The sequence below is a fragment of the Ahaetulla prasina genome, chromosome 2 (assembly GCF_028640845.1).
Source record: "Ahaetulla prasina isolate Xishuangbanna chromosome 2, ASM2864084v1, whole genome shotgun sequence".
NCBI lineage: Eukaryota > Metazoa > Chordata > Lepidosauria > Squamata > Colubridae > Ahaetulla > Ahaetulla prasina.
In genome coordinates, this window is record NC_080540.1 from 282,407,016 (window position 1) to 282,434,190 (window position 27,175).

The 27,175-nt window shown below is 41.5% G+C and overlaps 1 protein-coding gene across 1 annotated transcript in view; it reads left to right on the forward strand.

Moving 5' to 3' along the window:
- Nucleotides 1–17,725, forward strand: part of LMAN1 (lectin, mannose binding 1) — a 29,442-nt gene extending 11,717 nt beyond the window's left edge. Inside the window, exons 6-13 of the mRNA XM_058170376.1 lie at nt 395–518; nt 2,307–2,365; nt 5,691–5,823; nt 7,554–7,747; nt 7,842–7,912; nt 10,303–10,459; nt 13,907–14,028; nt 16,010–17,725. Coding sequence (XP_058026359.1) covers nt 395–518; nt 2,307–2,365; nt 5,691–5,823; nt 7,554–7,747; nt 7,842–7,912; nt 10,303–10,459; nt 13,907–14,028; nt 16,010–16,046 — 897 coding nt within the window. The 3' untranslated portion in view covers nt 16,047–17,725. The remainder of the gene's footprint in view (nt 1–394; nt 519–2,306; nt 2,366–5,690; nt 5,824–7,553; nt 7,748–7,841; nt 7,913–10,302; nt 10,460–13,906; nt 14,029–16,009) is intronic.
- Nucleotides 17,726–27,175: the final 9,450 nt, after the last annotated feature.

Below are 27,175 nucleotides of genomic sequence, written 5' to 3' on the forward strand. Positions count from 1 at the left end.
TAGCCCCTGAGTCACCGTGTCCCTTATTATATACATTAACAATATTATATATTTCATATGCCATCCAAGACAATGCCTCTTCACTCTGTGCTGTTTCATGTTGAGTAAGTAAGCAAACTACAGGCCAGCACTGTGCAGAAACCATTTTATTAGAGAGTGAGTAATACAACAGGAACAGGAAATGCATCACAGGAACAATAGAGATGAATCCTAGAGTGGCAATGTGATACAGGAAACAACTACAACAGAGAGGAATGATAGAGCTGCATATTAGGTAGACATAACACCTATAACATGTGCAGCCCAGGCAAGCCAAAAGGTTGGACAACCATGAGATAGATAATTGGCCAAATTCTGTATCAAGTGACTTCATCTCTGTCTCTTTTCTTCCAAGATATTAATAAACAATGGCTTTACTCCAGACAAAGAAGACTATGAGTTTTGTGCCAAAGTTGAAAACATGGTGCTGCCTCTTCAGGGTTACTTTGGCATCTCTGCAGCAACGGGTGGCCTTGCAGGTGATTTTACCATTCAGGTTACCTCTCCTTTGATGATTTTGCCCAAGAAATGATTTCTCTCGTTGGGATAGATAAGAGTCAAAATGCCTGCAGATTTAATATCTGTTAAAAAAAACCTGAGGCTGGCACAAAGATGGTCGTCTTTCTGGATGGCAACAGAAAATTTAAGTAGACTAAGTGTCAGGCTGCCTCTGATTATATCTAGGAAAGAATACACCTTGACGTCATTTGCAAATAAAGAAAAGTACTTTTACTAGGTACATCCGGACAGCAGCAGTATAAAGTTGAATCTGAGACAAAATATGGCTAACAATCTATATTCCCCCTGTTACTCCCTCCTCTTCCCCAAGAGGTCATCAGGTCTGGTCCAATGCCAGCTCCTTCTCGGGGCCCCGTGGTAATCTTCTTCCGCAGGTCTCTGGCTGTCAATCATATCAGGAATGCAATGTCCGTTAGAGTTCGCGCTCAAACATTCCTATTGAATTCAAAACATTAATCTCCCCTCCCCCTTTAATTATGTCAGACCGACACTCTTAAAGGGCCCTCTCTACTTAACTTGAATCCAAGAGCTATTTACATTAGAAATAAAACCCCATGCTATCTAACAACTGAATATAAGGAGTACAAAAAGATGTGAAGATTGGAGTGGAGGCTGACACTAAGTGTATGGGATCAAGCAATTGTCCTCTTGGCACTTGTTTGCACCAGGTAGAAGATGACAGATGTGTCCTTTTCAGCCACACCCTAATCTCAATTGAGGGTGTGTTTAAAGGACTGGGTCTTCTCAGAGAAAGAATTCACTTTTCAGTGTCCATTAATATCTCAGACTGCTTTCAAATGTGTCCAATTCATTGTTCCATGGATCTTGTAGGAGAGGACTGCGGTTTAGAAGAATGTAAACGCAAAGCAGCAGTGCTACCTTGGAACCCAGTTATGCGCTGGTAAAAGGGAATTCTCTCAACTTTTAGCCAATTTAAGATGTCTGGATTTTAACTCCTTGAATTCCCCAACCAGCAATGCTGGCTGAGGAATTCTGGGAGCTGAAGTCCAAACATCTTAAGATGGCCAAGGTTAAGAAACATTGAACCAAAGTGTTTGACTTAACTTCTCGAATGAAAAAGAAATGCCATGGCTGAAATCCAGACCATAAGGTGTTTTGGATGACCAATATTTGAAATTCACCTTTAAATCTGCAGAGAACTAGAATTGTGATTGAGCAATTTTTTAAATCAATGTACAAGGTCTGCCAAATCATTTATTAAACCTAGAATTGTAGGAAACTCCTTTGTCTCCTTACCTTCTGCTTTTTATCCAGTGCAACCTTGTGATAAATACGCACAATTGGTTTGGACATTTATTTATCTATCTATGTAGGCATAAATTTCCTCCCATATGGTTAGAAAAGCATAGTTGCTAGAATGAGGAGTGAAAGTTAATTCACGTTTACTTGCTGTTGTTTGATGTGGATCCCATCTTATTGAAGGTTAATGAAGGTGTGTTGCCAATTTTGGCCATAGACAAACATTCATACACCCAACATTCCTAATGTTGACCTTTGTGCTCCTAGTCTGATAACGTATGAAATAAGATGTCTTTTAGATCAGGGTTCTCCAACTTTGGCAATTTTAAGACTTGTGGACTTTGCTGGCTGAAGAATTCTGGGAGTTGAAGTCCACAAGTCTTAAAATTGCCAAGTTTGGAGAACCCTGTTTTAGATTGCTAAGTCATTCTACTGAGTTACCATAATGTAGACTAAGTCTTTTGACACATTTCTGATTTTTTATCTAGATGACCATGATGTCTTGTCATTCTTGACATTTCAGTTGACAGAGCCTGGCAAAATGACGGTAGGTATTTTTGGATTATATATTTGTTCTGCATGCTCACTGTGGGTTTTGGATGAAAAGGTGCTTCTCCTTTTGTCTTAATGCTTCAGAATTAAGTCTAAGAATATGCAAACATTCACCATAAAACAGGATAGTAACCTGCAGTTAGGCTGCAAATCAACTATGTTGAATCTTTGAGTAGAGTATCTTTCCTTTTTAGAAAAATAATCTTTTTTTTTAAAAAAAAGCAGGCTAATTCTAGATTTCTGATGGAATTATAGACTTGCAGTATATGTTTTGTGGTCTTTCCATCTTTTTTAATTATGCTAGGAAAATGTGGAAGATTAGAGAGGTCAAAAACAAAAGTTAGTACTAGCAGTTCTTTAACCATATTCAGGCAGTGGTCATCACACAATTATGTTCCCAGAAGGAGGAGAATGAAGCTTTAATTACCCAGACCCCTCCTCCTCGTTTCATCTTCCTTCTTGGCCCTGCTTTTTCTTGGCACTAAAGCAACAATTCAGAAGTGAGGAGCCTTTTCTGTGCACCGACTGGTAGTCTTGGTCTACATAGCAACCGCTACACAGCAACCGCTTGAAGTTCTGACAGACCTACTGAGGGGGGAGGAGTTACGACCCAGATCCAAAGTTTTGACAGTCATCATCCCCCGCATGATGTCTGTGGAGGTTCTCAGTCATCCAAAGGTGCTTTTATCAATAGAATAGAATAGAATAGAATAGAATAGAATAGAATAGAATAGAATAGAATAGAATAGAATAGAATAGAATAGAATTTTTTATTGGCCAAGTGTGATTGGACACACAAGGAATTTGTCTTTGGTGCATATGCTCTCGGTGTACATAAAAGATACCTTCATCAAGGTACAACACTTACAACACTTAATGATAGTCATAGGGTACAAACTTAATGATACAATACTTAATGACAGTCATAGGCTACAAATAAGCAATCAGGAAACAATAACAGTATAAATCGTAAGGATACAAGCAACGAAGTTACAGTCGTACCATCATAAGTGGGAAGGATTTGGGTGATGGGAACGATGAGAAGATTAATAGTAGCGCAGATTTAGTAAATAGTTTGACAGTGTTGAGGGAATTAGTTGTTTAGCAGAGTGATGGTGTTTGGGAAAAAACTGTTTTTGTATCTAGTTGCTCTGGTGTGCAGTGCTCTATAGCCTCGCTTTGAGGGTAGAAGTTGAAACAATTTATGTCCAGGATGTGAGGGATCTGTAAATATTTTCACAGCCCTCTTCTTGATTCGTGCAGTATACAGGTCCTCAGTGGAAGGCAGGTTGGTAGCTATCGTTTTTTCTGCAGTTCCAATTATCCTCTGAAGTCTGTGTCTGTCTCGTTGGGTTGCAGAACCAAACCAGACAGTTATAGAGGTGCAGATGACAGACTCAATAATTTCTCTGTAGAACTGGATCAGCAGCTCCTTGGCAATTGGACTTTTTGGTGTGTGTGTGTGTGTTTTTCCCCTTTGAAGATGTTTCGCTTCAAACTCTCTAAAAGAATGCAAATGATCAGCTGTCTGCAAGGAACATAAATCCTTCCATTCCCCACCATCCTTTCAGAGCTGAAAAAGTTTCTTGGATGAGAAGCGAAAAATCTTCCAAAAGAAAAACCAGAAAGTTCAGTTGCCTCCTGAAAAAGCCCCTTTGGGGTCCCCCCATGGCCTCATTTCCGGTACTTGATTGCACTTAGAGCACTAGGCCACCGGGCTGTATTTACAACGTTGTGCAGTCATGTGACCACATTTTATGACAGTTTTCCTGAAAACCAGCATTAAGTTCCAGTTTTTGGTGCCCATAGCAAAGCATTGGTTTGCTTAATGACCGCAGCATTCACATATCAATCATACTGATTTGCTTACACATGCGACCAATCCATTTTATGACCATTATGAGCTACAACTATGATGGCTAGGCTCCATTATGGTTGTCCCAAAGGTGCTTTTTCGGGAAGCAATGGGACTTCCTTGTTTTTTCTTTGAAGGCGTTTCACTTCTCAGCCAAGAAGCTTCTTCAGCTCTTGCCTGGATGGTGGGGAATAGAAGGATTTATATTCCTTGCAGACAGCTGGTCATTTGCATCCTTTTAGAGAGGTTGAAGTGAAACATCTTCAAAGAAAAGAAACAAAAAACCAGAAAGTCCAGTCACCTCCTGAAAAAGCACCTTTGGGACAACAGTGACCTGGATGACTGAGAATCTCTACAGACCTCCATTATGGTTGTAACTCAAGGACTCTGTACACTTTTTATGCGTTTAGAGGCTTGGTTCAGCAAAATTTGGAGTAGCATAGAATTAGAGTAGAATAGAATTTTTTTTCATTGGTCAAGTGTGATTGGACACACAAGGAATTTGTTTTGGTGCATATGCTCTCTGTACATAAAAGAAAAGATACCTTCATCAAGAATTCTAAGGTACAACACTTAATGATATTCATAGGGTACAAATAAGCAATCAGGAAACAATATCTATATAAATCATAAGGATACAAGCAACAAAGTTACAGTCATAAATGGAAGGAGGTGGGTGATGGGAACAATGAGAGGGCCTCGGTGTGGCTCAGGCTCGGTGTGGCTCAGGCTGTAAGAAGCCTGTTATTAAAACACAGCTGCCTGCAATTACTGCAGGTTCTAGTCCCACCAGGTCCAAGGTTGACTCAGCCTTCCATCCTTTATAAGGTAGGTAAAATGAGGACCCAGATTGTTGGGGGGGCAATAAGTTGACTTTGTAAATATACAAATAGAATGAGACTATTGCCTTACACACTGTAAGCCGCCCTGAATCTTCGGAGAAGGGCGGGATATAAATGTAAATAAAAAAAAAAGAAGAAGAAGATTAATAGTGCAGATTTAGTAAATAGTTTGACAGTGTTGAGGGAATTATTTGTTTAGCAGAGTGATGGCGTCTGGGGGAAAAACTGTTCTTGTGTCTAGTTGTTCTGGTGTTGCAGTGCTCTATAGTGTCGTTTTGAGGGTCAGAGTTGAAACAGTTTATGTCCAAGATGTGAGGGGTCTGTAAATATTTTCACAGCCCTCTTTTTGACTCATGGTAAAACATGGGTAAAACAAACACCCTGCTTCAGACTTTTCTCATCTCACAAGTCACAGATAAAGTCTGGCAGGACTTAAGAGGTAACAATCAGGGAATGCAGCCTCATCGTTCCTTTTACATAAAAGCAAAGAGGTAGCGCCTATGAGCCAGTTCAGCTTCTTCGAACTGTTCCTTGGACGCCCCAAAATGTTAACTCGGAGTGCCTGACGCCGAGAGTGCTTGTCAAATTTGAGGATGCCTTTTTACTCAGAATTGATTTCATAGCCTCCACCAGATGCAGACATTGCTGAAAAGGACAAAGAGAAATATCAAGAAGAGTTTCAGCATTTCCAGCAAGAGTTGGACAAAAAGAAAGAGGAATTTAAGAAAGAGCATACGGACATGCAAGGCCAGCCAAGTAAGCAGTCAAGTGATAAACTCAATGTAGAAAGCCAAGACTTCACTGGGGGGAAAAATGCTTTTCTAAATGGGCATTCTTTCTGGTCGGTTGGCAAACAGGATTCTTTCCTAGACTGTCCATGTGAGAATGACTAGAGCAGGGGTGTCAAAGTATTTCATTGAAGGCCGCATCAGGGTTGTGTTTGACCTCATGGGGTGGGGTGGGGCCGGGGTGGGGCGTGGCCAGCTTGATGTCACTTATGTTGAGGGCACCTGTGGTGGCCCAAGCGCTCTGCCAGTGAAAACGGGCTCCCGAGCTCCATCTCTGGTTGCGACAGCCTCCTGCAACCCCCCGCCAGCAAAAACGAAGCTTGGGAGGGAGGCGCTGGCAGATATACCGTGAGCCGGTCCCTCCCTGTTTCCAGGGTGGCCCAGTGGGCCAGATCTAAGCCCTCTGGCCCGCGGGCCTTCAGTTTGACACCCCTGGATTAGAGGATCCCGTAATTCTATGATTTTCATGGGGGAATCCAGAGGGAAAAATGAAGAAATGATCTTTGCTTTGCAATGCATTCTGTCTGCTATATAGACCAGTTCTTTTAGCATGTAGGTAAACTATACAGCAGGGGAACTGCACATTGCCCCAAAGCATATTTTAGATGTTTCCAAAACCCTTCCACAAAGAGGGAAGAAGACCAAAAAGCTCCTTTTTTTGCTTAGTTTTTGCTTTTGGGGTTTGGAGTGGTGTGGGGTTGGAAGGGAAGGAGGTTTAAGAAATGTTTTAGGTGCCTTAAAGTTTGCAAAACCTTAGGACCCCTGTTTCATCCTTTTAAAATCCTTCTGAACTCCCTTCTGAAAATGGATTCTGGTTTTGCCCATTTCTGGGTTGTGGCCTTTAGCATGTCAAGCAAAATTAGTGCAGCCTTCAAACCCGCAGATATTGCAAGTTTACCTTTGCCAGTTTGCGGCTTTATTTCCTGTTTTTAGAATACTATTTTTATAAAACTGATTTAAAAGATGAGAAGAGTCTTAAGTTGCTTTCTGTTATCAATCATTCCATCAGATTCCCTTGGAAACCGTTTATGGACTTTGTGCTTGTGGTGGGGAAAAATGAAACTTTGACTTTGGGTTTTGCCAATTAGATAGGTTTGATGTTATAAAAATGGCTCATATGTATTATTATACAAAATTAAAAAGTTGAGGTCTCAGGTTACTACCATATTATACGGCACCAAAAGGAGTCAGAAATCAACACTTTCTTTTTTTCTTTTTCCCTCTGCCCTGCACCTTTTCTCTTCCCCTTTTCCCTCCTTATTTTTCCATTATTTTTATTTTTCCTTCTGTGTTTTGTATTTTATGTTTTGATAAATCAATACAATTTGTAAACTCAAAGTAATTCATCAGACTTACCCACTTTGTCCTGCAAACTCATCTCTCCTTTGAGATTGAAATTCTTCATCCATTCACTTGGGCTTAGGTGCTGTTAACTTCACTGACTCATAAATGGAATTTATTTCAGGCACAGATGTATATAGGCCTAATGCCTATATACAATCAAATCAAACGTCATAAGTAGGCAGGTCTTATTTAGAACTGCTTTTGTGCTTCCCTCTGACCTGTGTGTCTTACTGAGAATGCCTTAGTTAAATTCACATCAAAATACAGCCAGTGGTTAAGTATATGTTTAAATGCAGTTATGTTGGAATCATTTGACCCACCAGAATGTCCTACTTGTGTGGTTTTTTTTAAAAGTGGATGATCTCTTTGAGACGGTGAGTGATCGTGAGCTGAGACAAATCTTTGAAGGCCAAAATCGAATTCACCTGGAAATAAAACAGCTCAACAGACAATTAGACATGATTCTGGATGAACAGAGAAGATATGTCTCTGCGGTAACAGAAGAGATTTCCAAAAGAGGACCAAATGTCCCTAGCCTTCAAGGACAGGTATATTGTTGGTACATGCATTACACAGGTCACAATTCTGTATTTTGACAGTTTTGTCCTTTTCACTAACAGTTCTATTCTCTGTTTCTTACAGGCTCCCCAGTTAGAACTTGACAATATCGTAAAAACTCAAGAAGAGGTTCTGAGACAAGTTGGGGAAATGAAGTAAGGATTCATGTGTGAAAGACATAACACATCGGCTTATGTCCAACAGAGGTTTCACATTATTATATAAGATTGTTGTTGAGGGATGAACTTCTCCAATAAGTAGCTCCCTTTCTTTTTTGCTCGTTGAATTTCCACACTTTCTGTTTATTTTTAAGATGGCCTATCTATATAAGGTTTTTTTTTTAAAATGACTCTTAGTGTTACCAGTGTAGCAAATGCATTTGAGATCCTTGTTGCAGTGCATGGGTAAACAAAGTCATATATAACCTATATGATGGAGTGAAAGGAGGATAGGAGCCTGTGGTATATACCAGCTTTGCAGCAGAACATCTGTGGGTTGAAATTTATTGAAATTGGAAGAGAGGTTGAGATAACAATTTGACCAAGTTCTGATTTCCTTGCAGAAGAAAACATGGGTCGGGAGCTGTTGTATTTTGGAGCGCTTGTCCAGCAAGCAGTTCCTCTGGCTATTTTATACTAGTTTCAGGGTGTTTTATGGATATAGTCAGAGAGCATGTATTATCTTTTCCTTCCAAGAGTGTGAATTTTATGCTGTGAAAATTAAGTGAGGATTTCCTGAGCAGTAATTTCACAAAGAGAGAATGAGAGGAGAGAAAACAGAAGGAGGGGAAGGGAGGGGAGGGGAGGAAAGGAAAGGAAAGGAAAGGAAAAGCGGAAAGGGAAGGAAAAGCGGAAAGGAAAGGAAAGGAAAGGAAAGGAAAGGAAAGGAAAATACTCCCTTCCAGCTTCCCACAAAGTCAACCCACAATTTCTCTATGTAGGAACTATCTCTGAAATGATGACCCAGTGGGGCAAGGGTTGGCTAGTAAATTCTATTATGTTACTTGCTGAACCTGCAAGCTGGGTACCATTCGTTACGCTACTGTGTCCTGGAAAGATTTATTTTTTTTTTAAAAATACACACTTTCCCCATCAGATTCAGAGTCCCACAGCTGCAGTTTTTCCAGCATTCTGATCAGATTGGGGAGATGAGTTTCCCCCTGAAGTTTTCAACAATTGATCAATTCAACAATAAGATCAGTTGGATCTTAAGCAACCTAAAGACAGTTTTAATACTGCGTATAAAAGCACACTGACTGTCATTTTCCCCCTGCCTATTTTTATGTTGCAAATTTTAAAGAGATATCCCTGGTTGTTTAGCCTGGGAAATCCAAGAGTAAAACTCTTGCTAAAAATGAAAAAAAGTCTCTGCTACGATGTCAGAAGGATTTAAAAAATAAAATACTAATTGTACCCATAGTGATTTTTTTTAAAAAACTTGATCACTTGCTTTTTGGGGAGAAAATAAATAACAAGTCCAGGGATGAAGCTGAAAGCCAGGAAAGCAAAATTCAACATCATTGGGTAATAATGATAATTTAGGTAATGAAAAGCTAGGTGTAGCTTAAATTGTTATTAATTTTTCCAGTGTGTACCTTTTCTCACAAACTTACTGGGACCTTTAAATTATGTCTTGAGATTTAAAAAAAATATATATTTACATCTACAAATCAATACAATTTTCTTCAAGTCATTTTTCCCCATGTTTTTTAAGAAAAATAATAATTACCCTAATTATAAATTTCTATAGAATCATTAAAACCTATGGAAAGTACATGGCATTTCCTCAGATTAATAACTTGGTAAATTATCAAGTTCTTGTACAATAGCAGTATATTTGGTTACAAAAAGTGTAATGGTTATACAATAATAGCTTTTATTCAACTCCAATTATTCTTACGCCCGAAGGATTCTGTTTGGCTATTATTTTTCAAAACATTGGTCTTTGTAAATTATTAGATATTGGAGTTCCTTAGGAAAAAAACATCCTATTGTTTAAGCTAGATATTATCTATAAATGCTTAGCAATTTTTTTAAAGAAAATCTGTACTTTTAGTTGAGATCTTTCTGTCCCAACTAATGTGGAACTTTAGCTTGGATATTCCATTTAATTTGTTTCCTTTATATGTAACATTGGATTCAAGAGACAGTTCAGCTCAGTTTGTTAAGAAACTTTTTTTAGAAAACTTTTTTTCATTGAGATCTTTTTATCTCAACTAACGTGGAACTTTATTTTTAAATAAAGTTGAACTTTAAATTTTTACGATTTTTAAAAAAAAAATATCTACATTTTTAGTTGAGATCTTTCTGTCTCAAGTAATGTGGAACTTTATTTTTAAATAAAGTTAAATTTTAAATTTTTAGAAATTGTTTTTAAAAATCTGTATTTTTAGTTGAGGTCTTTCTGTCTCCACTAATGTGGAACTTTAGCTCAAATGTTCCATTTAATTGGCTCGGTGGGTTCAAGAGGCAGTTCAGCTCAGTTGATGTTTGACGTATGTTTATTTTCAAAGTTCAGGCGCATTAATTCTGGATTCTCTTTCCAGAAATTCCATGGGGGAAACTCTACGTCTAGTCACTGGCATTCAGCACCACCCAGCTTCCTCTGGTGGGATCTACGAAACCACACAGCATTTCAACGACATTAAGGAACATCTCCATATCGTAAAGAGGGATATTGAGCATTTAGTCCAGAGGAACATGGTATCTATTGCTAGTTTTTTTCGGCCGGGAGGGGGGGGAGGAAGGGAGGAGAGGTGTCCCCAAAAGTCAACCTGATAGCTGAGACTGTTAAACCGTGCCCCCGTTTAATTGCAAAAAATTCATTGGCATCCTTCAGTCTCAAAAGACTATGGTATCATGCTCTGGAAAGAGATCCTAAAACAGCATCTAGTGCGCCTAAAAAGGCCAATTCGAGAGTGGCAATTCCTGCCACACTGAAGGCAGATACATTCTGTCCCCTGCCCAGCCCCCAGATTTCGCTGGTTCCGGGGCTGCCTCTTTGCCTCAGCCTGCCGAACAAATGTCTCTTCGAATTGGAGAAGGCCATGCTGCATCTTTAGCCTCCAAGCTGAACGATCGGAGGTCAAGGTTTCCCAGTTGTTTATGTCCATTCCCAGGGCCTTTAGGTCCCTCTTGCAGATATCCTTATCGTTGTGACCCAGGCCCAAGTAGGTAGTAAGAAACTCAGTCCGTAAAAAAACAAACAAACTTTATTCGAACAGCTGAGAATTACTTCATTCCCAGCGTTGTTCAACTCAAATTAAAACAAATGCCTTCCAACACAAATTCCTCAGTTCTCTTGCAAACCTTGGTCCAATTAGGCAAACTGCGAAAGGCCTTTCTTGGCAAACATTCACAAGTCACAAAAATAAAGGCAAGACGTAGACGAAGCAGAAGATGAAACTACCAACGTTGCTTTCCGGCAAAGCTCAAACGCCGGTGCTGGTCTGTTTTAAGCCTTATGGGAGGAGCCAATCATCTCTTGGCCCTACTCCTGAGTTGTCCTCTCTGCTTGAGCTGCTCTTGCCTTCTGGCAGTTCTTCTCATGCGTGCATCAGAAACAGGCTCCTCCTGTTCCTCTGCCTCACTACTATCAGTCTCTGGAGGCTCTGGAGTCCACATCTCACTTCCCAATGGCCCTGGCCTCACCTCAGCCTCATCGCTGTCCGACTCCATTTCCAGCTCCGTAGGCTGCTGACAGACCACAACACTTATATCGCAGCTGTGGTCTCCCTCTGAGGCGCTTTCCCTGCACTAATTCTCCATACAGGAGATCTTTCGGAATCCGACCATCAGCCATTCTCACGACATGCCCAAGCCAGCGTAGACATCACTGTTTCAGTAGTGTATACATGCTAGAAATTCCAGCACGTTTGCAAAAATGGTGGAGGACTTTAATTACGTGGCTGCAGTTACGTCTTGACCTTTCTGGTCCCCTCCGCGGATGCTCCAGAGAGTCTGTTCGCTGTGTCCCAAATGCTTCCATAGGTTGGAATCTGAGAAAGGGCTTCCGTATAAAATGGTCAGACGAAGTCCAATGTTTTTATTTATCAGTATTCCGATAATAAACTCCACTCTTTGAATGGGAGCAAGTTTGAGAAGATTGGAGTTATTTTTTTTTCATTGAGGAAACCTAAACTTCCAAAATCTAGGGACCGCCCCAGAACCTCTCCGATATAGGTAGGCTTCAATTCACACCCATTTGTTTAGCAACCATTTGAAGCTGAAGGAAAGGACTTAACTGGTGTTCCTCAAATCCTGCCATTGCAACCAGTCCTCAAAGTTCCTGTTGTTACAACATGCCCATGATTGCATAAAATTTGGGCCAGCGTGTCAGGCCCAAACAACCGTTACCGCTCATGAAGACTTCAGTGAGCCATTTTATTGCTCAAGCCTATAACACAGGAATCTTCTCAGACCGATGGTTTATACCTGGATAAAACTAGATAAGGTTCAATGGCATTCAAGGGGGAGGCCTAGACTTTGCCCTCTTGTGCCCACATGGGAATTCCAGACTAATTCCCCATTTGACTTCTCCCCCAGCTTGGCCAATTTCCCCCCAACATCCTTAATTTATGACTGCATTTGGCTATCTGTTTCTACCAATGATCCTCACCATCCAGCAATGGAATGGGCCAACTTGCCATGGGACAACTCTGCAGAACAATTTAACAATTCAATTTATTTAAAATAAATTAAAAAATATTTTAATTTTTGTCATTCACATTTCATTCTGTCCTTTCCTTCTTTTGCATCCTTTCTTTAATGATTTTATTCCACCAGTTCTTTGATACTAGTTGTAACTCTTGTCCTGAGAGTGTTGGCCATAGCAAGTTGGCTGGGGCAAGTTGGCCACAGCAAATTGTTGTAGATCCATCCAGGTGGAGGACAAGATGTCCTTGATTCTCAGAGAAAGGAATGTTGTTATGACTATGTATCTCCCCTGCGCCATAAAATCCCCCCTTCCAGTTTCCCACAGCACTAAATTTGGCAGGCCTGAAGATCCAACGCAAAGATGGGTTCCAAGCCTGACATGCTGTGTTTTTTGATGCTGCACGCATGTGTGGATGACATGCGTGAATGAATTGCTGTGTTTTTTCATGTCACATGCGTGTGCTCACATTTCCGGTGCTAGGCGAACCAGTTGTTACAGTATGTGACGCCCACCTCTGGTTTAGACTGGTGTGTCGTTCACAGTGCATAATTTAAACCAGTTTGGTTTTAAGATTAAAGCACCAAGCTAGAAACTAGGAGCCTGTGAGTTCTAGTCCTGCCTTAAGTGTGAAAACTGGCTGGATAACTTTGGGTCAGTCATTCACTCTCAGCCCAACCCACCTCACAGGGTTGTCATGTGGAAAATAGGAAGAGGAAGAAATATTAGGTATGTTTGTCACTTTGAGCTATTTATCACAATAATAAAGGAATAAAAATAATATAATACAGTGGTATTCCAAAACTACTACCTGCACTTTTCAAACACACAAACACACCCACATGTTTTTTAAAGAATGCATGCATATCAGTCAATCAGAATTGATCTGGAAGGCACCTTGGAGGTCTTCTAGTCCAGCCCCCTGCTCAAGCAGGAGATCCTATACCCTTTCAGAGAAGTGACTCTCCAGTCTCTTCTTAAAAAACCTCCAGTGATGAATTATCCACAACTTCTAGAGGCAAAGTTGGTCCACTGGTTAATTGTCCTCACTGTTAGGAAGTTTCTCCTTAATTCCAGGTTGCTTCTCTCCTTGATTAGTTTCCATCCATTGTTTCTTGTCTTGCCTTCTGGTGCTTTGGAAAATGAATTGATCCCTTCCTCTTTGTGGCAGCCTTTCAAATACTGGAATACTGCTATCATGTGCCCCCTAGTCGTCCTTTTCTCTAGACCAAGGGTCTGCAAACTTGGCTCTTTTAAGACTTGTGGACTTCAACTCGCAGAGTTCCTCAGCCAGCAACACTGGGAGTTGAAGTCCACAAGTTTTAAAAGAGCCAAGTTTGCAGACTCCTGCTCTAGACTAGCCATGTCCAAATCCTTCAACCGTTCTTCCTACATTTTAATTCGATTGAAAATTATTTCAGTCGAACCGATTTTGAGTACACTCAATAGATTCGGCTTGTTGAAAAATCAATTCATCATCTTGTTTGTTTTTTCAGCCATCAAATGACAAACCCAAATGTCCAGAGTTGCCACAATTTCCATCGTGTTTATCCACAACGCACTTCTTTATATTTGTAGCATTCCAGACGCTACTCTTTATTAGTTACATCATGTACAGGTAAGTGTCATCTTGAATATACCTTGCAACCAGGGAGGAGCCTTGAGGGATAGAACTGAATGACTGGCTCCGAAATGAACATGTGTCTGTTCTAAGGAAGCCCTAATGAGGCACATAAATTTAAATTGTAAGAAACACAGATAGAGATGCTGCTTATCCCTGACACCAATGTATTTAAGATGCTGGTGCCTTGGCACAAATGCACTTTTGTCATTATGTTTGCTTTACATGCTTCGCTATGTAAAGGCTTAGGAATTTTCAAAAGTGCATTTTTTTTAAAAAAAACCAACAACCTTATAATTCACATTCTCACTGTCACATGTAACTCTTTAGGATCCTTTTCGGTCTTCTTTTCTATTTAAATTTATTTAAATGTAATTTAAAGATTTAAAGCCCACTCTTGGAGTTTTGGGGAACTTACAACAAGAACCTGTCCTCACCAAAACACTCCCTTGTTGAGGAAATAGTTGGTTCTCACACACTTTAGCAATAGCAGTAGCACTTAGGCTTATATACGGCCTCGCAGTGCTTTTTACAGCTCTCTCCAAGCGGTTTACAGAGTCAGCATATTCCTCCCCAACAATCTGGGTCCTCATTTTACTCAGCTCGGAAGGATGGAAGGCTGAGTCAACCTTGAGCCTGGTGAGATTCGATCTGCCAAATTGCAGGCAGCCGGCAATCGGCAGAAGTAGCCTGCAGTACTGCACTCTAACCACTGTGCCACCGCAGCTCTTTAGCAGCCTTTTGAAATCTGCATTCCCAAGGGTGTAGAAAAAGGGACAGGGTGGACAAGATTTTCAGCTCTTCTGCTGCCATGGAAATGCATAAGTGTTGTCCTCCCCTCCTTTCTTGGGTCTTAAATATGGGGTCAACGTTGCGGGGGGGGCCTCCTGGTTAGTGGAGAGAGTTGAACTGAATAAGCTGAAATCGGACCCAGGGGGGTCTGGGTAAAAGTCTCGTTGATGAAGCAAATCTTTCTTAGCATAGCTTTCAATATAATATTGTTATGTGAATAAAACTGAGAGGACAAAATATTAAATAAGCCACCTGGTGGTCCTTGAAGAAAGATTTACGTAGAAATGTGTATTGCAAGTAAAAGCCTCTGGGTCCTTGGTGCTCTCTGTGCTACACTGTTAACTTACAGATAACTTATTACCTGAGCAGGTGATTTAGTTGAGTAATAAAACATCTGCAAGAAAACAACCGAACTCTGAGAGCACCAAAGAACTCCACAGTTCAACCCTCAGCTACAAATCTTCTACCGGCAACTAAATGAGTTTTTGCAAACACCTGCAAGGAAAAATTAAGCACCGTCTTTTCCAATCCCTTCTGTGAGGTATTTTCCTTTTGCAACACAAAATAGATAGAGTATGTTCCTTGTATGTCGCATCGCACATCCTTGTGTGACTTCAGCACCGAGGTGCTTACAGGTTGAAAGCATTAGCTGTTCCCTGGGTGGGGGACACCCAATTTGGGGCTCCTTTCATGTCCCTGGCAGGAGCTGGAACGAAGGACAGGAGTTCACGCTGTCCCACAGCAGCACTCAGGTCTCGAACACAGGTTTGCTAACCTCCAACTCAGCGTCCTACCCATCTGAGCCACTGTGCTCCTGGCCTTCTATGTCAATCTAATTTGATTATTAGTTTCGCACTATAAGGTATTTGGTGGGAAATAATATTGGTCTAAATGGCTCGGCTTCTGTCAGTCACTTCACCGTGATCTGAAGTCATTGTTAATCTTATTTCAGTTAGTTAGCCTTAAGTTGGTTTGGAGATCTTGAGAACTGCAGTGAGCTTAATTATTTCAGATTAAAGTACTAAAAAGGCCATGTTCAGCCCAAGAACCTTACGGTGGGGCTGCCCCGTCTCCTCCTCTGAATTCCAGAGCATTCCTGGTTCTGAAAGAGTCACTTACTGAGATAGACAAAAAGCTTTCTAAAGTCAGTTGAACTAATGGATTTACCTTTCTGTTCTGTCTGCAGGAGTCAGCAAGAAGCAGCAGCAAAGAAATTCTTTTGATGGCCTCTCTATTGTGTGTTCCAGAGGTGCAAGGAAAGCATTGCACTAGTTGTGGAGAAGAGGGAAGGAAATCCTTTAGTGTTGAAAATGCTTCAATGTTTTAAATTATTGAGTTCTTTCTTAATCAAGTACACCGAATAATGGATTGCGAATGTTACAAAACGGACAGATTCCAAGGCAGAAAAGAAAGAAACTCTGTCTTTGAGCATCCAGGAGAAATGGGTGAATGGAGAATACTTTTACTTCCTTGTCAAAATACATCCCAAGTAAGGTCTTGGCACAGGAGTATTTCTCACACTTTTTTTTACATTCGTATTTGGGGAGATCATGGAAGCTATGATCTGTATAATAATTGTTGTGTGTCTCAGAGAGGAAGGCAAGTGGGCATTGGAGTTCTGAAACTGCATCCCACTTTAGATGGGATAAGAGATTGCAAATAAATAAATAAATAATGTAACTTTGTGGGCAGCATTAGATGAGCAGAATTGGAGATTGCAGATTCAATTTTAAAAAAAAATAGTTTTGGGGAAACAGTGATAAGCAGGGGTATGAAATGAGGAAGTTGTGGGAACAGCTCAGTCCTTAACAGTGCAATTGTTCTGTGTAGCAAAAGGTAGACGGGAAAAAGCTCCTTTTAGCATGTTTTGATAACGGCTATTTGTATTCGTTGTATTCACATCGATCATAACTTTTGTAAAAGTGTTTTTTAATCCCTCTTCAACGAAGAGATCCTAGCTTGCGTGATCTTGAAAGTCGTCTGACTTGGGAGAATACGGGATAGCCGTGATTGATCTTCAAAACGTTATCATTGAACGTTAAAACTCAAACCGAACTTGCATCGAGCTCTTCTTTGGTCCTCTCCAAAGCCAGGAATATTGTGTATAGACACTGACGGCACTGTTTAAAAACAAAATATCCTGTTTTTTGCTGAACCAGTGTTGTTCTTCATCCTCACTTATTCCTAAATCTTAGCCACTTATTATGTAATCCTTCTTAAGCAGTTCCAGAACAACAAATGTGATTTTACTCGACCCTGCATCCTGCCTGTATAATATTGACTTGAAACTTCATTTTTTTTTACGTGCGTAGAAATTCTAATAGAATAGCTTTTTCATATTCGTCAAGTGCTCAAATTCCTCTGAACTTAAAATATTAAAAGGCAAGCGATGTTCACTCTATCCAGTATTACATATTTTGAAAGCATTGGTTGCAGTTTTGAGAAACAGAACAAATCTATGCAATTCTCCCCCTTTAAAGATATGTGTTAGGACTGAAAAGCCAAACGTTTTCCACCAAGTTTTGAAAAGCATGCAACTGCAGAATACCTTCCTACATCTGAGGACAAATAAGCAGACTTTATTTTTCTCAACCCAAACTACTCAAAAGGACCATGATCCATTCTGTCTCACACCAGCAAATGTTTTTACAGGTGCCTTGGACAAATTAAAACCAAATGTATGTTATAAAAATGACCTACTAATTCAAGGGTTTGTGCGATTTCGAGTTTTCATTAAAGAAGACACTTGCTTTCTTTTGTGCAGAAAAAAGTGGATTCTGTTGCGTTATTTTTCTTTGGAACATGCTTGGGTCATGATGCAAACCTTGTAGATAAACATCTATATTTTCTTTTTTGACATAATGTGAATCTACCCAGCTGAGAATTAAAATATTGAAGCAATCGGTGGTATTGTATTTTGTGTTCAGAGGATAAAATACAGTAAAGCTGTACTCGGAAGCATTGTTAAGACTGGAGTTAATATCCCAAAAGTAATTAGATCCACAACAAATGGACAGATTTCAATATAAGGTCCCTTGTGTCCTAACAAATATATGAAATGAACATAATTATTATATAATTATTATTATTATTATTATAATAATTATTATTAATTATTACTATAATTGTGAAAGGCATTTACTTGCATTTTCACACATCTACAGTTCTGTGTAAGGGATGTGATGGCTTAGTGGCTAAGACGCTGAGCTTGTCGATCGAAAGGTCAGCAGTTCAGTGGTTTGAATCCCTAGTGCCGCGTAATGGAGTGAGCTCCCTTTACTTGTCCCAGCTTCTGCCAACCTAGCAGTTCGAAAGCAAGTAAAAAATGCAAGTAGAAAAATAGGGACCACCTTTGGTGGGAAGGTTACAGCATTCCATGAGCCTTTGGTGTGTAGTCATGCTGGCCACATGATCACAGAGACGTCTTCGGACAGCACTGGCTCTTTGGCTTTGAAATGGAGATGAGCACCTCGCCCTAGAGTCAGGAACGACTAGCACATATGTGCAAGGGGAACCTTTACTATAGTTCTGTGCAGTGGTGAAATCCAAATATTTTTACTACCGGTTCTGTGGGCATGGCTTGGTGGGCATGGCAGGGAAGGATACTGCAAAATCTCCATTCCCACCCCACTCTGGGACCAGCCAGAGGTGGTATTTGCCTGTTCTCCGAACTACTCAAAATTTCCACTACCGGTTCTCCAGAACCTGCTGGATTTCACCCCTGGTTCTGTGTGACAAATAATGAAACATATCTAGTCTCATTTTGAATTTGGTTAGGAATACAATGCACATTTTATGACCATCCTGTAGTTTTGATGGTGGCAGCAATCAAATTATTTTACAGGTCCATCTTGAATAATGATAGAAGAGAGACAATTGGGGATAGTGGACAAGGCATCAGACTAGAAACCAAAGGGCTGTGAGTTCTAGTCTCTCTTTGGGTATTGAGCCAGTCAGGTCATTTTGCGCCAGTCACCCTCAGCACTAGGAAGGAGGAGGCAATGGCAAACCACTTCTGAAGAGCCAAGAAAACTGCAGGGACTTGTCCAGTTGTCAGGAGACGGGACAACCCAAAAGTGTCTGTGCACAAACACAAATGCCAATTATTGTAAAATTCTCTAACTGGAAGTACAATTCATCTGCTGGTGAAATGCAGTTTTTGATAGAAACTTTGGAAATGTAATTGCCAATTCTTGTATGTTTTTGAAGAGCCCTGTTCTGTTTGTATGTTGAAAATATGTTCAGACTCTAGAAAGAGTGCAGAGAAGAGCAATAAAGATAATTATGGGACTGGAGGCTAAAACATATGAAGAATGGTCACAGGAACTGGATATGTCTAGTCTTATGAAAAGAAGGACTAGGGGTGCCATGATAGCAGTCTTCCAATATCTCAGGGGCTGCCACAAAGAAGAGGGAATCGAGCCATTCAAAGCACCTGAGGGCAGAACGAGAAGCAATGGATGGAAACTAATCAAGGAGAAAATTAACCTAGAACTGAGGAGAAATGTCCTTAGTTACAATTAATCAATTCAGCAAATTGCCTCCAGAAGTTATGAGTGCTCCAACACGGGAGTTTTCTAAGAAGAGACTGGACAGTCATTTTCTGAAATGGCTTAGGGTCTCCTGCTTCAACAGAGGGTTGGACTATAAGGCCTCTGAGGTCCCTTCCAACTATGTTATTCTGTTGTTTCCAAATTAAAATCAAGATTTGATTGGATTGGATTGAATTTTATTTGAAGTTATTCTTAGGAAAATGTTTGGTAATTTTTATACTTTTGCAATGGCACGTGCTGATGATGAAAGGAAGACCATTAACTTACTCTTTAGGTTATGCTTTGTCTAATTTTTAATCCCCTCCCTACAAATTATAAGATGATAACATTCTACCAAGATCCTGAAAATTTTCCAACTGAGATTTGATTTCTTCAGGCTGATATGAAGCTTCTTTGCTGGCATGTGATATATCTAGCTGAGGGGCATTAAAAATAATGGGAAGTTGATATGCTGCAGAAGTGCCAACTTCCATCCTTAATGAAGAGAATGCTTCTGGATTCCAGCATTAGTAGAAAGTAAAAAATATATGAATAGCTACATCCAATGCTTTGCTTGGAAATATGCCCAGTTCCTTCTTCCTTAGCTCAAAAGTATCCCTAAAACTGAACTGGGGTACTAGAATTTCTCTGGCTAGAAAATTGCCAAGGGACAATTTTATTACTTGCCAGTCAATAAGTGGATATTTTGTAATTGGCTGCCCTCCAGCATTGGAGAGAGGTGCCAGGTGTGTATATGTTGTGTTCTCAATTTTTTTTGGCACAGAAAAGTTAGATACTTTTGCTCTAAGTGAGAATACACAGTGTGTGTTGTTAGAACTTGCGAGGTGATCCCTTTTAAAAGCACATAAACATCCAGTCCAATAAGGCAGACTCAGAACTGCTCTGAGATTACTTCAGTCTTGTTTCCAAACGAAAGATCTGCTGATAAACAAATTGTTATGCTAAAGAGTGAGTTGGTTTTAATTCGGTACCGAAGTGCATTAAAAGGATCAGCCAAGGGTGACTTCTTCTGTGTGGCCTCTTGTAATGGTGACCCATAGGAGTTGTCATCCAACTCAACCTAAAAATAATTCAGATAGTTAACTTACATCAGTGGTGAAATTCAAATTTTTTACTACCGGTTCTGTGGGCGTGGCTTGGTAGGCATGGTGTGGCTTGGTGGGCGTGGCAGGGGAAGGATACTGCAAAATCTCCATTCCCACCCCACTCCAGGGGAAGGATCAGAGGTGGGTTTCAGCAGGTTCTAACCAGTTCTGGAGAACCGGTAGCAGAAATTTTGAGTTGTTTGGAGAACCGGTAGTAAAAATTCTGACTGGCCCTGCCCCCCCATCTATTCTCTGCCTCCCAAGTCCCAGCTGATCGGGAGGAAATGGGGATTTTGCAGTAACCTTCCCTGTCACGCCCATCAAGCCACATCCACAGCACCGGTAGTAAAAAAATTTGAAACCCACCACTGGGAAGGATGGGGGCCAGCCAGAGGTGGTATTTGCTGGTTCTCTGAACTCAAAATTTCCACTACTGGTTCTCCGAACTACTCAAAATTTCCGCTGCCAGTTCTCCAGAACCTGTCAGAACCTTCTGGATTTCACCCCTGGCTTACATTCAATTTAATAGTACATTATTATCTGGGCCATGGTGCTGTTTGAATTAAGAGAGGTTGTGGCCACCATCTTTTCTGACACAGTTCTCTCGATGCTATATTTGTTCTGTACATGCCCTGCTTTCAATTAACTTTTGATTTGATTGAAGTCTGTTTTGTTTCTCTATTTCCAAATTAAAAATCCCTATGTATGAGAATTGGGTTATACAATGGTCTATCTCACACCTCCTGTGATGCCTTACCTTGAACCCATCTGAGTTAGCTCTGTTGCTATGCGATGATTACTAAAGATGAACCATTGTTCATGTTTTGTCATCAAAACATGGTTCAGGAGTTCCTGAACTTGTCATCAACAGTGGTTCAGGAGTTCCAGGCTTCCATGACGGCCTTGGACCTGATTCAAGTAACTGATGGCCCTACTCACACGGGGGGATCTGCGCTGGATCTGATTTATATCTCTGGACAGTGGTTTAATGATCTGGTAGTAAGAGATTTAGTGACAATACCGGTGTCATGGTCAGATCATTTTCTCCTCCGCCTAGACTTTCAGACCGCTACTCACCACTGCAGGGAGACGGAGCCAATGCGTTGGTTCCGTCCCAGGCGCCTGATGGACCCTGAGAGGTTCCAGGCGGAGCTTGGGCGTTCCTGAGGATCTTACCCATGGCACGACTGAAGAACTAGTCGCGGCCTGGGAACAGGCAGCGGCTGGGGCTTTGGACCGTGTCGTGCCTTTGCGACCTCTGACCCGGCACAGATCTCGATTAGCTCCTTGGTTCTCTGAGGAGCTGAGAGAGATGAAACGCGGGAGAAGACGCCTAGAGAGCACCTGGAGGTCCAGCCGCTCGAGCTGATCGGACACTAGTTAGGTCTTTTCAAAGACCTACCTAGTGGCACTGAGGGTGGCGGCGTTCTCGCCTCCTCCCTCATTGCGTCGGCAGATAACCGCCCGGCCGCCCTGTTTGGGTGACCCGTTCCCTTCTTCACCAGGGGACGGGATGACCTACAGGGGCGTGCCGAGGAGTTTAGTGGTTATCTATACGATAAAATCGCTCAACCGGGATAGCTTGGACCAAGATTGCGATGATCCAGATGAGATGACTGAGGCTCGTCTTGTTGATGTGGTTTGGGATGAGTTTGATTCTGTGGCTCCGAGGACATGGACAGGTTGCTGGGAGGCTGCATGCCACTACATGTTTACTGGACCCGTGCCCTCCTGGCTGGTGCTGGCCACTCAGGATGTGACACGAGGCTGGCTCGGGGTATTATAAATGCTTCTTTGATGGAGGGGTCTTTCCGCTGCCTTGAAAGAGGCGGTGGTGAGACCCTCCTCAAGAAGCCTTCCTGGACCCAGCTATTTTGGGTAATTATCGTCCAGTCTCCAACCTTCGCTTTGTTGCGAAGGTTGTAGAGAGTGTGGTGGCACGGCAGTTCCTCAGTACCTGGAGGAAGCTGTCTACTAGACCCGTTCCAGTCCGGCTTCCGGCCCGGTTATAGCACGGAGACAGCTTTGGTCGCGTTGGTGGATGACCTCTGGAGGGCCAGGGATAGGGGTTGTTCCTCTGCCCTGGTCCTGTTGGATCTCTCATCGGCTTTTGATACCATCGACCATGGTATCCTGCTGCGCCGGTTGGAGGGGTTGGGAGTGGGAGGCACCGTTTATCGGTGGTTCTCCTCCTACCTCTCCGACCGGTCGCAGTCGGTGTTGACAGGGGCAGAGATCGGCGCGGGCGCCTCACTTGTGGGGTGCCGCGGGGTCGATTCTCTCGCCTCTCCTGTTCAACATCTACATGAAGCCGTTAGGCGAGGTCATCAGTGGCTTTGGGGTGAGTTATCATCTGTCGCTGATGATACTCAGCTGTACTTTTCACCCAGGCCACCCCAGCGAAGCTGTCGAAGTGCTGTCCCGTTGTTTGGAGGCCGTGCGGGTCTGGATGGGGAGAAACAGACTCAGACTCAATCCATCCAAGGCGGAGTGGCTGTGGATGCCGGCATCCCGGTACAGTCAGCTGCAACCTAAAAATAATTCAGATAGTTAACTTACATCAGTGGTGAAATTCAATGTTTTTTACTACCGGTTTTGTGGGCGTGGCTTGGTGGACATGGTGAGGCTTGGTGGGCGTGGCAGGGGAGGGATACTGCAAAATCTCCATTCCCACCCCACTCCAGGGGAAGGATCAGAGGTGGGTTTCAGCAGGTTCTAACCAGTTCTGGAGAACCAGTAGCAGAAATTTTGAGTAGTTAGGAGAACCGGTAGTAAAAATTCTGACTGGGCCTGCCTCCATCTATTCTCTGCCTCCCAAGTCCCAGCTGATTGGGAGGAAATGGGGATTTTTCAGTAACCTTCCCTGTCACGCCCATCAAGCCACATCCACAGAACCGGTAGTAAAAAAATTTGAAACCCACCACTGGGAAGGATGGGGGCCAGCCAGAGGTGGTATTTGCTGGTTCTCTGAACTCAAAATTTCCACTACTGGTTCTCCGAACTACTCAAAATTTCCGCTGCCAGTTCTCCAGAACCTGTCAGAACCTTCTGGATTTCACCCCTGGCTTACATTCAATTTAATAGTACATTATTATCTGGGCCATGGTGCTGTTTGAATTAAGAGAGGTTGTGGCCACCATCTTTTCTGACACAGTTCTCTCGATGCTATATTTGTTCTGTACATGCCCTGCTTTCAATTAACTTTTGATTTGATTGAAGTCTGTTTTGTTTCTCTATTTCCAGCTACAAATTAAAAATCCCTATGTATGAGAATTGGGTTATACAATGGTCTATCTCACACCTCCTGTGATGCCTTACCTTGAACCCATCTGAGTTAGCTCTGTTGCTATACCATGATTACTAAAGATGAACCATTGTTCATGTTTAAGATCCTAGACTAAGATCCTAGACTAAGTAACAGCGTTTAACAGCGTAGGTTAAAGTAGGATTGGCTAGCTTGTGGATCAATAGGTCTCAAGACCACAGCCCAGGGGTGAAATGCTCCCAGTTCTGACTGGTTCTCACAATCCGGTAGCGATCGTGGCCGGTGGTTCGGTGATCCGGTAGCGATCGCTGAACCACCAACGGCACCCACCGCCCGGGTGTCATTACTTCCTGGTTAAAAATAAAAAGCATGCACAGAAGGTTTTGCACACATGCAGAAGGTCTGCACCAGGAGTGAAATGCTCATGGTTTGAACCGGATCATGCAATCTGGTAGCGATGGGGGCAGGTAGTTCAGAGAACCAGTAGCAAAAATCCCTTCCCCCATTCCCCCCGGCCAATGCCTACCCAATTGCCCGGCCTCCACTTGCGTACTTGCTGTTTCTTTCCGGCTCGCAAAGCCTTGCTTCGGCTGCTGCAATCAATTGCATCAGCTAGCAACTGAATCTGCCTGCCTGCAATCCATCTCATCGGTGAGCAACTGAATCTGCCTGCCTCCAATTAGGTACGTAAGGGGGGGGAGCTTTAAAAAAAAGTTAATTGGGGTTTTTTTAAGGAGTTTTATTTTTTTAGACAGCAATTTAAAGTTAAGGAAGTTTTAAATTTAGCAGCTTTTTTCTAAAATATAAATAAAATAAAATAAAAAAATATTTTTGCAGCTTTCTGAGATTTGGTGTGTTTCTGTAGTGTTTCACTCTAACTACAGAAACACAAAATCTCACAAAGTTGTATGTGGCATTTTGTGTGTTTGTGAGTCAGTTGTGTGTGTGTAAAGTGTGAAAGTTGGTTTTGGTACCTCTTATTGTTTTGTGTAAGCTAGTTAAATCCAATAAAGTTAGATTTATTCTATTTTAAAACAAAAGTGCAGAGAAGAGCAAGCAGGATGATTAGGGGACTGGAGACTAAAACATACGATGATTATTGCAGGAACTGGGCATGACTAATCTAGTGAAGAGAAGGACCAGGGGAGACATGATAGCAGTGTTCCAATATTTGAGGGGCTGCCACAGAGAGGAAGGGCTCAAGCTATTTTCCAAGGCACCTGAAGGCTAGGCAAGGAATAATGGATGGAAACTGATCAGATTTAACCTGGAAATAAGGAGAAATTTTCTGACAGTGAGAACAATCAACCAATGGAACAGTTTGCCTTCAGAAATTGTGGGAGTTTCATCACTTGAGATTTTCAAGAAGAGATTGGACTGCCATTTGTCAGAAATGGTGTAGGGTCTCCTGCTTGGGCAGTGGGTTGAACTAGATGACCTACAAGGTCCCTTCCAACTTTGTTAATCTAATCTAATCTAAATGGCAAGGTGAAAAGAAAAGGAGAACATGGCTTTCCTAGTGAAAAATATGTCCGAGGAGCAAAATAAATCAGTATCTTTTAAGATTCATTTAATACCTTTCATGAAATTACTTTGTTTCTACTCTGGGTATTTGATTTTAAGGGTCAGAAGGTAAAAGAGTCAAGTAGCGTCTTTTCAGATTAGCATGTTTTGCTTATGCCTTTTTTAAAATAAAATTGATTAGTCTAAAAAGGTACTACCAGACTCTTAATTTTTAGCTATTGTAAACTAAGACAGCTTTCTACATTACATTGAACGAAGATATCTTTCAATCATGGCTTTTGAATGAGGTAGAATTCAAAGTAAAGATATATTTCCATTTGTCAAAAGAAGAATTGGGGTACTATTAGAACACAGGAGAGAAAAGTGCTACATAGGGTATGTGGGTGATTAAGTTACCTCAGAGAGCTTAATAGGAGCTATAAAGTCAGCTGTCTCTCCCATTTTTCTAAAATATAAATAAAAAAAATAAAAAAATATTTTTGCAGCTTTCTGAGATTTGGTGTGTTTCTGTAGTGTTTCACTCTAACTGCAGAAACACAAAATCTCACAAAGTTGTGTATGGCATTTTGTGGGTTTGTGAGTCAGTTGTGTGTGTGTAAAGTGTGAAAGTTGGTTTTTGAGCTTTTTGTAACTGTGTGAAGTTCCTGCTTGTTGCAGGGGCCATTTTGAGTCAGGTGCAGCTGCTTTTACATTGTGTGTGAGTCAGTTGTATTGTGTTGTGTGTGTGTAAAGTGTGAAAGTTGGTTTTTGAGCTTTTTGTGGCTGTGTGAGTTTCCTGCTTGTTGCAGGGCCCATTTTGGGTGAAGTGCAGTTGCTTTTACATTGTGTGTGAGTCAGTTGTGTTATGTTGTGTGTGTGAAAAGTGTGAAAGTTGGTTTTTGGTACCTCTTATTGTTTTGTGTACTTTGTTTATTATTTTTATTATTTATTGTTATTGGCCACGCCCACCTGGTCACCTGACCACCAAGCCACGCCCACCAATTAAGCCACGTTCACATAAACAGTAGGGAAAATTTTTAGATTTCACCCCTGGTCTGCACGCGCATGTGACACGTGCGGGTGAGCACGCGTACACGCTGTGTGGTTTTTCAAGCCCGTAAGGAAGGTAAGTGATTTTAAGCCCTGCCACAGCCATTTGAATTCAACAGGATAAAGCAGGTGGAGAATTCTGGGAGTTGAAGTCCACAAATCTTAAAGCTGCCAAATTTGAAGACCTCTGGGATAAAGGATGCTCTTGATTTGACCTGGAAAATAATAGTAACCCGGAAGTGATTGCAGTCAAATCTCCTGAGAGATTCATAGCCGTCATTAACAAATCACTAAAATGTGCTGAATCTTTAGAGACCACAACTGTAGAGAGATACAGAATGCTGTTCTAGCATATATTTATAATCACCAATCAAAATCTGGAAAAAAATATATATACTGGAGGGACTTAATGCCAGTGGATAAAATATCCATGAATAAAAGGATTGGTGTTCTCATTTAAAAGAAGGATCTTGCTGCTCCCTCCACAACCATTCAAACCTCTTTGATCTTTCTAACCTGGTTTATTGTTGACCTGTTCCACAAAATTCTCACAATCAACCTCGTCCAGCTATTCGAATTCAAACAATAGAGCCATTAGCAGCTTATTTTATGCCTGATTGTATGCGAACAAAGGAAAAGCAAATTAGATCTCTTGATTTCTCATCTCTCTTTGTTCCCCATCTCTGGCCCACCCACCCCTCCACATCTGAAAGAATAAAAATTAGCTTAAGGTATTAATACAAAAAGTAAATACAAAATCTAATGATGTTTCTGTCCCCCCTCCCTCCCGGTAATCTGAACCATCTGCCTCTGGCTGCTAAGGAGTACACCGCCTTAATCCAGATTAGAGTTGACGAACTCTTTCTGGCATAGAGTTTTCCCTAATACTGTGCCCT